Source organism: Pleurodeles waltl, chromosome 3_1, assembly GCF_031143425.1.
Source record: "Pleurodeles waltl isolate 20211129_DDA chromosome 3_1, aPleWal1.hap1.20221129, whole genome shotgun sequence".
In the NCBI taxonomy this organism is placed as follows: Eukaryota; Metazoa; Chordata; class Amphibia; order Caudata; family Salamandridae; genus Pleurodeles; species Pleurodeles waltl.
The window spans coordinates 1298405986-1298418093 of NC_090440.1; the positions used below are offsets into that span (position 1 = coordinate 1298405986).

A 12108-nucleotide genomic window follows, 5' to 3' on the forward strand; every position below is an offset into this window, starting at 1 on the left:
GTTCCCGAACTGGCCATATATAAGTTTCTCTATTAGAATTGTTAAAATACCCTAACTCGACGTCCATTCCATGGATCAAATACGTATCTGGTTGGTTTTGCACGCTGGGATTGAGGAACTTTTGGGAGAATCCCCAGCAACTCGTGAAGTCCCATGTAAAAGTACTGAAAGGAGCTTACTGGTCCCACATACGTAATAATTACATTTCTCAAAAATCTAATGGTCATTTAACTAATTTGTTTATTGACTTTAAATGGTATCCAGAGTTCGAACTATATTTAGATATAATACCTGATCTACTAGGCAAAAGTTTGTATGCCAGATTTCGATTTGGAACATTACCTTTGAAGGCCTTGACGAGCAGATGGGGACCCAAGTTAAGCTCTGATATCTGTCCTGTATGTGGCACTTCTTCCGAAACAGTAGAACATTTTATGTTTTTTTGTCCCGCTTACTCAATCCCAAGGTTCAAATGGATTCACAAAATATGTCGGGAATTGAACTTAAGGAAATGTCTTTTAGCTTTGAGGATTTTAAAAAGCCATAATTCAAATGTGACAATTTATGCAGTAAGTAAGTTTTTAGTAATGGCATGGCGCATACGCATTTTTTATTTACAATGATTTGAAATTGTTCCAAGTCGGGCAAACATGGACTCTACTTTTTTTTAAACTCTGCTATGATATTATGATGTTTATTTATATTTATATTGTACTGTATTATATTGCTTTGATGGTCTGTGGCCGAATAAAGCTTATGTGTGAAACTGAAAACCTACATGTTCCTCAAACTGAAATGCAAAGGTAGCTTCTCCTCATTGAAGTAATGTATTGCAGCAAAACTGAAAAAACTGAAAATCCACTCCCACCACTCTTCCCTCCAAAACAAACTCCAACATTCTCAACAAAATGGAGATGTTTAGAGACCAGTACAGAAAACATAAGAAGATGTGTAGAAGAAGGTTAACTGTAAAAACTGTCGAAACACATAGGGCCTCATTACAACCGCGATTGTACCTCCAACAGGCTGGTGGTACAATTTTGCCGATTCCGACTGTGGCGGAAGCGCTGCGGTCGCACTGCCGGGACCGGCGGTTTCCCGCCACGGTCGTCACGCAGTTTACCACCACGGTCGTCCCGGCGGTTTTAATCCACCAGGGCAGCGCTGCTTGCAGCGCTGCCCAGGGGATTACGAGTCCCCTTCCCGCCAGCCTGTCCATGGTAGTAGGAACCGCCATGGAAAGGCTGGTGGGAAGGAGAGCCGCAAGGGCCCCTGGGGGGCCCTGCACTTGGCATGGGCAGCGCAGGGGCCCCCAGGCACAGCCCCACACTGCTTTTCACTGTCTGCACACCAGACAGTGAAAAGCACGACGGGTGCAATTGCACCCATCGCACGGCCACAACACCGCCGGCTCCATTTGGAGCCACCTCCCATGTTGTGGCCGACATCCCCGCTGGGCCGGCGGGGATGTCAAAATGGGCACGGTGGGAGTGCGGCTGCATTGGCAGCCGCACAGCAGTTACACCTTGGCGGGCGGCGGTTGCCACCCGCCAAGGTTGTAATGAGACCCATAGACTTTTTTGCATTCCTCCGAATGGATGACAGTAAAATATCAAAGGCGCAGCTGAGATGATGCTGTTCATTATTTTGAGGGGTAAAAAGTGCATTTCAAATACACTTGAAAAAGATATGACAGATTTCAAAAGGTAAATAACATGAGGAAGATAAGGTGATTATGTTATTTCATAGTAGCAGATGACAAAATGAATAGGTAAGTTGTACCTTGTGATGGTATGGGAGAGTGTGTCTGACACTGCATTTCATTACAATAATCATCTAGTGAGATGACTGCTCTAATGTCAGTACAGGTGTGTTGCCAAGGGAAGAGTAGCACTACTAAGCATGTCAGTGGCAGTTCCATGTATCTATCACTAAAGTACAAGATTAACCAGTTCAAGATTCATTCCAGGAGCAGTTAAACACTGAGGTGCACCCAAAAGCAACGCTGCAATAACGATGTTACTTATTTCAAATACTTACAGCAAGTATCCGCTGCTCCCAGTCATGTTTATCATCTGATAAAATTTCCCTAACTTTATTAAATGACTCTTCCAGATCTCGGCTAGAATAGACCTTGCAACAGAAAGAAAACACAATTAATATGTAGCCCAACCACTCTTACTAGTGGGATCGAAATGAATTAATATATAATCATAAAACAACACATCAGAGATCAAACATGGAGTTTTCTTCAAGCCAATAGCACGCATGGTGGATTAGGTAAGAGCTGAAAATTATTGTGCAGCATTGGTTCTTACAGAATTCGAAAATGATTTTGCAACAGATCTTGAGAAAAAGGTAAAGATAAAATCTGCCCTAATTCAGAGGGATATGCTAAATATCACCAACATTTAGCTTGAATACGCCAATATGTCAGCAATAGGATACATTTTGGCGCCTAATTTGATTTCACTTTATACAAAGCAGGTACAATATCACACTCAAATTACTTTGCTTCACCTCAATGAATATGACCACCTTTCAGAACTTTGTAATGTTATACGAGGTGATCATATTCACGGAGGTGAAATAAAGTAATGTGAGTGTGAAATTGTACGTTCTTAGTATAAAGTGAAAATAAATTAGGCACTTACAAAGTTATAAGAAGTGGTCATATTCATTGAGAAGAAGCAAAGTAATTTGAGTGTGAAATTGTATGTGCTTAGTATAACGTGAAAACAAATTAGGTGCTAAAATGTATTCCTTTTCTGGCGTACTGGTGATACTTTGTTCCTACCACTGCATCTAGTACACAAAAAACACATCACAACTTAAATTACTTCATTATCTTGCTAGAAATATGTGCTTGATTAAACAGCAAAATATACCTGTAGTGTATCTTGGTATTTTACATACTATAAGACAACTAAAGAGCAACAGGCTTGCAGACATGTTTCATAAAGTATACGTCTGATCAGAACTGTTCTGAACTGAAGGGAAATTAATCAAGCGGAAAGACAGGCAAAGAGCAGTGTGGCCAAACCCTTTTCCCCTCACAGAGATCGAGAAGGATAAATGGCATGGTGGAGATGCTGGATTGGAGGATGATTAAGGGAGACGGGTGCAGGATTTGGGCAAGTCAGAGAGTAACTTTGTAAGCTGCAGCCTGTGAGAAGGTAGCCTCTTTCTAGCCTTGTTACCCCCACTTTTGGCCTGTTTGTGACTGTATGTCAGGGTGTTTGTCACTGTTTTCACTGTCTCACTGGGATCCTGATAGCCAGGCCTCAGTGCTCATAGTGAAAACACTATGGTTTCAGTATGTTTGTTATGTGTCACTGGGATCCTGCTGGTCAGGACCCCAGTGCTCATAGGTTTGTGGCCTATATGTATGTGTCACTGGGACCCTGTCACACAGGGCCCCAGTGCTCATAGGTGTGCATGTATATGTTCCCTGTGTGGTGCCTAACTGTCTCACTGAGGCTCTGCTAACCAGAACCTCAGTGGTTATGCTCTCTCATTACTTTCAAATTGTCACTAACAGGCTAGTGACCATTTTTACCAATTTACATTGGCTTACTGGAACACCCTTATAATTCCCTAGTATATGGTACTGAGGTACCCAGGGTATTGGGGTTCCAGGAGATCCCTATGGGCTGCAGCATTTCTTTTGCCACCCATAGGGAGCTCTGACAATTCTTACACAGGCCTGCCACTGCAGCCTGAGTGAAATAACGTCCACGTTATTTCACAGCCATTTTACACTGCACTTAAGTAACTTATAAGTCACCTATATGTCTAACCTTTACCTGGTAAAGGTTAGGTGCAAAGTTACTTAGTGTGAGGGCACCCTGGCACTAGCCAAGGTGCCCCCACATTGTTCAGAGCCAATTCCCTGAACTTTGTGAGTGCGGGGACACCATTACACGCGTGCACTACATATAGGTCACTACCTATATGTAGCTTCACCATGGTAACTCCGAATATGGCCATGTAACATGTCTATGATCATGGAATTGCCCCCTCTATGCCATCCTGGCATTGTTGGTACAATTCCATGATCCCAGTGGTCTGTAGCACAGACCCTGGTACTGCCAAACTGCCCTTCCTGGGGTTTCACTGCAGCTGCTGCTGCTGCCAACCCCTCAGACAGGCATCTGCCCTCCTGGGGTCCAGCCAGGCCTGGCCCAGGATGGCAGAACAAAGAACTTCCTCTGAGAGAGGGTGTGACACCCTCTCCCTTTGGAAAATGGTGTGAAGGCAGGGGAGGAGTAGCCTCCCCCAGCCTCTGGAAATGCTTTGTTGGGCACAGAGGTGCCCAATTCTGCATAAGCCAGTCTACACCGGTTCAGGGACCCCTTAGCCCCTGCTCTGGCGCGAAACTGGACAAAGGAAAGGGGAGTGACCACTCCCCTGACCTGCACCTCCCCTGGGAGGTGTCCAGAGCTCCTCCAGTGTGCTCCAGACCTCTGCCATCTTGGAAACAGAGGTGCTGCTGGCACACTGGACTGCTCTGAGTGGCCAGTGCCACCAGGTGACGTCAGAGACTCCTTGTGATAGGCTCCTTCAGGTGTTAGTAGCCTTTCCTCTCTCCTAGGTAGCCAAACCCTCTTTTCTGGCTATTTAGGGTCTCTGTCTCTGGGGAAACTTTAGATAACGAATGCATGAGCTCAGCCGAGTTCCTCTGCATCTCCCTCTTCACCTTCTGATAAGGAATCGACCGCTGACCGCGCTGGAAGCCTGCAAACCTGCAACATAGTAGCAAAGACGACTACTGCAACTCTGTAACGCTGATCCTGCCGCCTTCTCGACTGTTTTCCTGCTTGTGCATGCTGTGGGGGCAGCCTGCCTCCTCTCTGCACCAGAAGCTCCGAAGAAATCTCCCGTGGGTCGACGGAATCTTCCCCCTGCAACCGCAGGCACCAAAAAGCTGCATCTCCGGTCCCTTGGGTCTCCTCTCAGCACGACGAGCGAGGTCCCTCGAATCCAGCGACACCGTCCAAGTGACCCCCACAGTCCAGTGACTCTTCAGCCCAAGTTTGGTGGAGGTAAGTCCTTGCCTCACCTCGCTGGGCTGCATTGCTGGGAACCGCGACTTTGCAAGCTACTCCGGCCCCTGTGCACTTCCGGCGGAAATCCTTCGTGCACAGCCAAGCCTGGGTCCACGGCACTCTAACCTGCATTGCACGACTTTCTAAGTTGGTCTCCGGCGACGTGGGACTCCTTTGTGCAACTTCGGCGAGCACCGTTTCACGCATCCTCGTAGTGCCTGTTTCTGGCACTTCTCCGGGAGCTACCTGCTTCAGTGAGGGCTCTTTGTCTTGCTCGACGTCCCCTCTCTCTGCAGGTCCAATTTGCGACCTCCTGGTCCCTCCTGGGCCCCAGCAGCGTCCAAAAACGCCAAACGCACGATTTGCGTGTAGCAAGGCTTGTTGGCGTCCTTCCGGCGGGAAAACACTTCTGCACGACTCTCCAAGGCGTGGGGGATCCATCCTCCAAAGGGGAAGTCTCTAGCCCTTGTCGTTCCTGCAGTATTCACAGTTCTTCAGCCTAGTAAGAGCTTCTTTGCACCAACCGCTGGCATTTCTTGGGCATCTGCCCATCTCCGAGCTGCTTGTGACTTTTGGACTTGGTCCCCTTGTTCCACAGGTACCTTCAGACAGGAATCCATCGTTGTTGCATTGCTGATTTGTGTTTTCCTTGCATTCTCCCTCTAACACGACTATTTTGTCCTTAGGGGAACTTTGGTGCACTTTGCACTCACTTTTCAGGGTCTTGGGGAGGGTTATTTTTCTAACTCTCACTATTTTCTGATAGTCCCAGCGACCCTCTACAAGGTCACATAGGTTTGGGGTCCATTCGTGGTTCACATTCCACTTTTGGAGTATATGGTTTGTGTTGCCCCTATCCCTATGTTTCCCCATTGCATCCTATTGTAACTATACATTGTTTGCACTGTTTTCTAAGACTATACTGCATATTTTTGCTATTGTGTATATATATCTTGTGTATATTTCCTATCCTCTCACTGAGCGTACACTCTAAGATACTTTGGCATATTGTCATAAAAATAAAGTACCTTTATTTTTAGTATAACTGTGTATTGTGTTTTCTTATGATATTGTGCATATGACACTAAGTGGTACTGTAGTAGCTTCACACGTCTCCTAGTTCAGCCTAAGCTGCTCTGCTAAGCTACCATTATCTATCAGCCTAAGCTGCTAGACACCCTATACACTAATAAGGGATAACTGGGCCTGGTGCAAGGTGCAAGTACCCCTTGGTACTCACTACAAGCCAGTCCAGCCTCCTACATTGGTTGTGCAGTGGTGGGATAAGTGCTTGAGACTACTTACCACTCTTGTCATTGTACTTTTCATAAGAGAAAAATATACAAAACAAGGTCAGTGTATATACACATAGCCAAAAAGTTTTGCATTTCCTCTTTTCACTCTTTTCTAAGTGCTGAAAAGTATTTCTAAACTTTCAAAAAGTTCTTAAAAGTTTAAAAAGTTTTTTCTGTCTTTCCAAAAAGTTCTGAAAACTTTTTTCTCTTTGTCTATCACTTTAACTCTCTCTAAAAATGTCTGGCACAGGAAAAAATGTTGAACTGTCCAAACTTGCATATGATCACCTTAGCTGGAAAGGAGCAAGGAGTCTCTGCATAGAGAGAGGTTTGAGTGTAGGGAAGAATCCTTCCTTAGAACTGTTAATTAATATGCTTAGAGTACAGGATAAGGCAATAAGTGCCCAATCTGTAGAAAAAGTAGCTAATGGTTCTCAATCTGATCCAGGGACTCCCCCAGGAAAAGGTTCAGGAAAGAAACTTCTCAGCCTGCCCATTACTAGACAGTCTAGCATAGTTGGTACAGAGGTTGAATCACATCATACTGATGATGTGCTCTCACATTATGCTGGTAGCCAAGCTGTTAGGGTGCCCTTGGTAAGGGACAGGTCTCCTTCTGTTCATTCCCATCATACCTCTGTATCTAGAAATGTCCCTCCCACCCACCCTGATGACAGATTGTTAGAAAGGGAGCTCAATAGATTGAGAGTGGAACAAACCAGACTGAAGCTCAAGAAGCAACAGCTGGATTTGGATAGACAGTCTTTAGAAATAGAGAGGGAAAGACAGAAGTTGGGTTTAGATACCCATGGTGGCAGCAGCAGTATTCCCCATAGTCATCCTGCAAAAGAGCATGATTCCAGGAATCTGCATAAGATAGTTCCCCCTTACAAGGAGGGGGATGACATTAACAAGTGGTTTGCTGCACTTGAGAGGGCCTGTGCTGTACAGGATGTCCCTCAAAAGCAGTGGGCTGCTATCCTATGGCTATCATTTACTGGAAAAGGTAGGGATAGGCTCCTTACTGTAAAAGAAAATGATGCTAACAATTTCCAAGTTCTTAAGAATGCACTCCTGGATGGTTATGGCTTAACCACTGAACAGTACAGGATAAAGTTCAGAGATACCAAAAAGGAGTCTTCACAAGACTGGGTTGATTTCATTGACCAGGCAGTGAAGGCCTTGGAGGGGTGGTTACATGGCAGTAAAGTTACTGATTATGACAGCCTGTATAACACAATCCTGAGAGAGCATATACTTAATAATTGTGTGTCTGATTTGTTGCACCAGTACCTGGTAGACTCTGATCTGACCTCTCCCCAAGAATTGGGAAAGAAGGCAGACAAATGGGTCAGAACAAGGGTGAACAGAAAAGTTCATACAGGGGGTGACAAAGATGGCAATAAGAAGAAAGATGGTGAAAAATCTCAAGATAAGCATGGGGATAAGGGTAAAACCAAAGATCCCACTTCAAATCTTAAACACTCTTCAGAGGGTGGGGATAAAACAAATTCTTCCTCTTCTTCCCAACCTGCACACATTAAAAAGCCTTGGTGCTTTGTGTGTAAAAACAGAGGCCATAGGCCAGGGGATAAGTCCTGTCCAGGTAAACCCCCTGAGCCTACCACCACTAATACATCAAGCTCTAGTGCCCCTAGCAGTAGTGGTACTAGTGGTGGGACTGCTGGCAACAGTCAAGCAAAGGGTGTAGTTGGGTTCACTTATGGGTCCATAGTGGAAACTGATGTAATCAGTCCCAAGACAGTTTCTGTCACACCTGGTGGCATTGGCCTTGCCACACTGGCTGCTTGTCCCCTTACAATGGATAAGTACAAGCAGACAGTTTCAATAAATGGTGTTGAGGCCTTGGCCTACAGGGACACAGGTGCCAGTTTCACTTTGGTGACTGAAAACCTAGTGCCTCCTGAACAACACATCATTGGACAACAGTATAAGATTATTGATGTCCATAACTCCACTAAGTTTCTTCCCTTAGCTATAATTCAGTTTAGTTGGGGTGGAGTTACTGGCCCTAAGCAGGTGGTGGTATCACCTAGCTTACCTGTAGACTGTCTCTTAGGTAATGACCTAGAGGCCTCAGGTTGGGCTGATGTAGAGTTTTATGCCCATGCAGCCATGCTGGGCATCCCTGAGGAATTGTTCCCTCTCATTTCTACTGAAATGAAAAAGCAAAGGAGAGAAGGCCTGAAAACTCAGGATCCCTCTCCATCAACAGGTAAAAAGGGTATCACAGTATCCCCTAACCACCCTACCATTCAGGATACCATTCCTGTGGTGGGAGAAACCTCTCCTGGGGTGGCACCTGTTCCAAGGGAATCATCAGCTGGCAAAGCTGGACTCCCTGAGGTGGAAGTACCTCTCTGTGGGATAACTAACATTGGTGAGAAAAACAGCACCATTTTAGTTAACATGGAGCATCCCTCCAACCCTCCCAGAGAAACTTTAGTGCAGAAACCCTGCACTACCTCACAACACTTAGGACAGCATCCCTGCCCTAGTGTGGAGCTCATAGGACAGCATCCCTGCCCTGCTCCAACTCAAGAGAAACAGCATCCCTGTTCTCTCTTCCAGCCAGATGGACAAAGTTTTTGCCCAGCTATGGCTTTTCTGAGACAGCATCCCTGTCTGGCATTTCCATCACTACAAATAGGTTCAGTGGACAATTCCCACTGCTCTAAACTAAAACTTACTGAGAAAAACTCTGAAAATACATCTTCACATTGTTGCTTAGCTAAAAAACTTCAAACAGGGTGGTTTACATCCCCACAGGGAAGTAACCATATAGTGGATGATAAAGGGAGTAACCAGTCTATTGCAGAGCTACTCTCTACTTATCACCACTTAGACAATAAAGTCTCAACTGGCCAAGGTTAGCCTTATTGTCCTTCGTTTGGGGGGGGGTTGTGTGAGAAGGTAGCCTCTTTCTAGCCTTGTTACCCCCACTTTTGGCCTGTTTGTGACTGTATGTCAGGGTGTTTGTCACTGTTTTCACTGTCTCACTGGGATCCTGATAGCCAGGCCTCAGTGCTCATAGTGAAAACACTATGGTTTCAGTATGTTTGTTATGTGTCACTGGGATCCTGCTGGTCAGGACCCCAGTGCTCATAGGTTTGTGGCCTATATGTATGTGTCACTGGGACCCTGTCACACAGGGCCCCAGTGCTCATAGGTGTGCATGTATATGTTCCCTGTGTGGTGCCTAACTGTCTCACTGAGGCTCTGCTAACCAGAACCTCAGTGGTTATGCTCTCTCATTACTTTCAAATTGTCACTAACAGGCTAGTGACCATTTTTACCAATTTACATTGGCTTACTGGAACACCCTTATAATTCCCTAGTATATGGTACTGAGGTACCCAGGGTATTGGGGTTCCAGGAGATCCCTATGGGCTGCAGCATTTCTTTTGCCACCCATAGGGAGCTCTGACAATTCTTACACAGGCCTGCCACTGCAGCCTGAGTGAAATAACGTCCACGTTATTTCACAGCCATTTTACACTGCACTTAAGTAACTTATAAGTCACCTATATGTCTAACCTTTACCTGGTAAAGGTTAGGTGCAAAGTTACTTAGTGTGAGGGCACCCTGGCACTAGCCAAGGTGCCCCCACATTGTTCAGAGCCAATTCCCTGAACTTTGTGAGTGCGGGGACACCATTACACGCGTGCACTACATATAGGTCACTACCTATATGTAGCTTCACCATGGTAACTCCGAATATGGCCATGTAACATGTCTATGATCATGGAATTGCCCCCTCTATGCCATCCTGGCATTGTTGGTACAATTCCATGATCCCAGTGGTCTGTAGCACAGACCCTGGTACTGCCAAACTGCCCTTCCTGGGGTTTCACTGCAGCTGCTGCTGCTGCCAACCCCTCAGACAGGCATCTGCCCTCCTGGGGTCCAGCCAGGCCTGGCCCAGGATGGCAGAACAAAGAACTTCCTCTGAGAGAGGGTGTGACACCCTCTCCCTTTGGAAAATGGTGTGAAGGCAGGGGAGGAGTAGCCTCCCCCAGCCTCTGGAAATGCTTTGTTGGGCACAGAGGTGCCCAATTCTGCATAAGCCAGTCTACACCGGTTCAGGGACCCCTTAGCCCCTGCTCTGGCGCGAAACTGGACAAAGGAAAGGGGAGTGACCACTCCCCTGACCTGCACCTCCCCTGGGAGGTGTCCAGAGCTCCTCCAGTGTGCTCCAGACCTCTGCCATCTTGGAAACAGAGGTGCTGCTGGCACACTGGACTGCTCTGAGTGGCCAGTGCCACCAGGTGACGTCAGAGACTCCTTGTGATAGGCTCCTTCAGGTGTTAGTAGCCTTTCCTCTCTCCTAGGTAGCCAAACCCTCTTTTCTGGCTATTTAGGGTCTCTGTCTCTGGGGAAACTTTAGATAACGAATGCATGAGCTCAGCCGAGTTCCTCTGCATCTCCCTCTTCACCTTCTGATAAGGAATCGACCGCTGACCGCGCTGGAAGCCTGCAAACCTGCAACATAGTAGCAAAGACGACTACTGCAACTCTGTAACGCTGATCCTGCCGCCTTCTCGACTGTTTTCCTGCTTGTGCATGCTGTGGGGGCAGCCTGCCTCCTCTCTGCACCAGAAGCTCCGAAGAAATCTCCCGTGGGTCGACGGAATCTTCCCCCTGCAACCGCAGGCACCAAAAAGCTGCATCTCCGGTCCCTTGGGTCTCCTCTCAGCACGACGAGCGAGGTCCCTCGAATCCAGCGACACCGTCCAAGTGACCCCCACAGTCCAGTGACTCTTCAGCCCAAGTTTGGTGGAGGTAAGTCCTTGCCTCACCTCGCTGGGCTGCATTGCTGGGAACCGCGACTTTGCAAGCTACTCCGGCCCCTGTGCACTTCCGGCGGAAATCCTTCGTGCACAGCCAAGCCTGGGTCCACGGCACTCTAACCTGCATTGCACGACTTTCTAAGTTGGTCTCCGGCGACGTGGGACTCCTTTGTGCAACTTCGGCGAGCACCGTTTCACGCATCCTCGTAGTGCCTGTTTCTGGCACTTCTCCGGGAGCTACCTGCTTCAGTGAGGGCTCTTTGTCTTGCTCGACGTCCCCTCTCTCTGCAGGTCCAATTTGCGACCTCCTGGTCCCTCCTGGGCCCCAGCAGCGTCCAAAAACGCCAAACGCACGATTTGCGTGTAGCAAGGCTTGTTGGCGTCCTTCCGGCGGGAAAACACTTCTGCACGACTCTCCAAGGCGTGGGGGATCCATCCTCCAAAGGGGAAGTCTCTAGCCCTTGTCGTTCCTGCAGTATTCACAGTTCTTCAGCCTAGTAAGAGCTTCTTTGCACCAACCGCTGGCATTTCTTGGGCATCTGCCCATCTCCGAGCTGCTTGTGACTTTTGGACTTGGTCCCCTTGTTCCACAGGTACCTTCAGACAGGAATCCATCGTTGTTGCATTGCTGATTTGTGTTTTCCTTGCATTCTCCCTCTAACACGACTATTTTGTCCTTAGGGGAACTTTGGTGCACTTTGCACTCACTTTTCAGGGTCTTGGGGAGGGTTATTTTTCTAACTCTCACTATTTTCTGATAGTCCCAGCGACCCTCTACAAGGTCACATAGGTTTGGGGTCCATTCGTGGTTCACATTCCACTTTTGGAGTATATGGTTTGTGTTGCCCCTATCCCTATGTTTCCCCATTGCATCCTATTGTAACTATACATTGTTTGCACTGTTTTCTAAGACTATACTGCATATTTTTGCTATTGTGTATATATATCTTGTGT

The 12108-nt window shown here is 47.0% G+C and overlaps 1 protein-coding gene across 5 annotated transcripts in view; it reads right to left on the reverse strand.

Moving 5' to 3' along the window:
* The window catches only part of CLASP1 (cytoplasmic linker associated protein 1), a 1131138-nt gene that overhangs the window by 686908 nt on the left and 432122 nt on the right, over positions 1–12108 (reverse strand). For all 5 annotated transcript variants that reach the window (XM_069224628.1, XM_069224627.1, XM_069224630.1 and 2 more), the window contains exon 11: positions 2041–2133. In XM_069224628.1, the coding sequence (XP_069080729.1) occupies positions 2041–2133 (93 nt within the window). The remainder of the gene's footprint in view (positions 1–2040; positions 2134–12108) is intronic.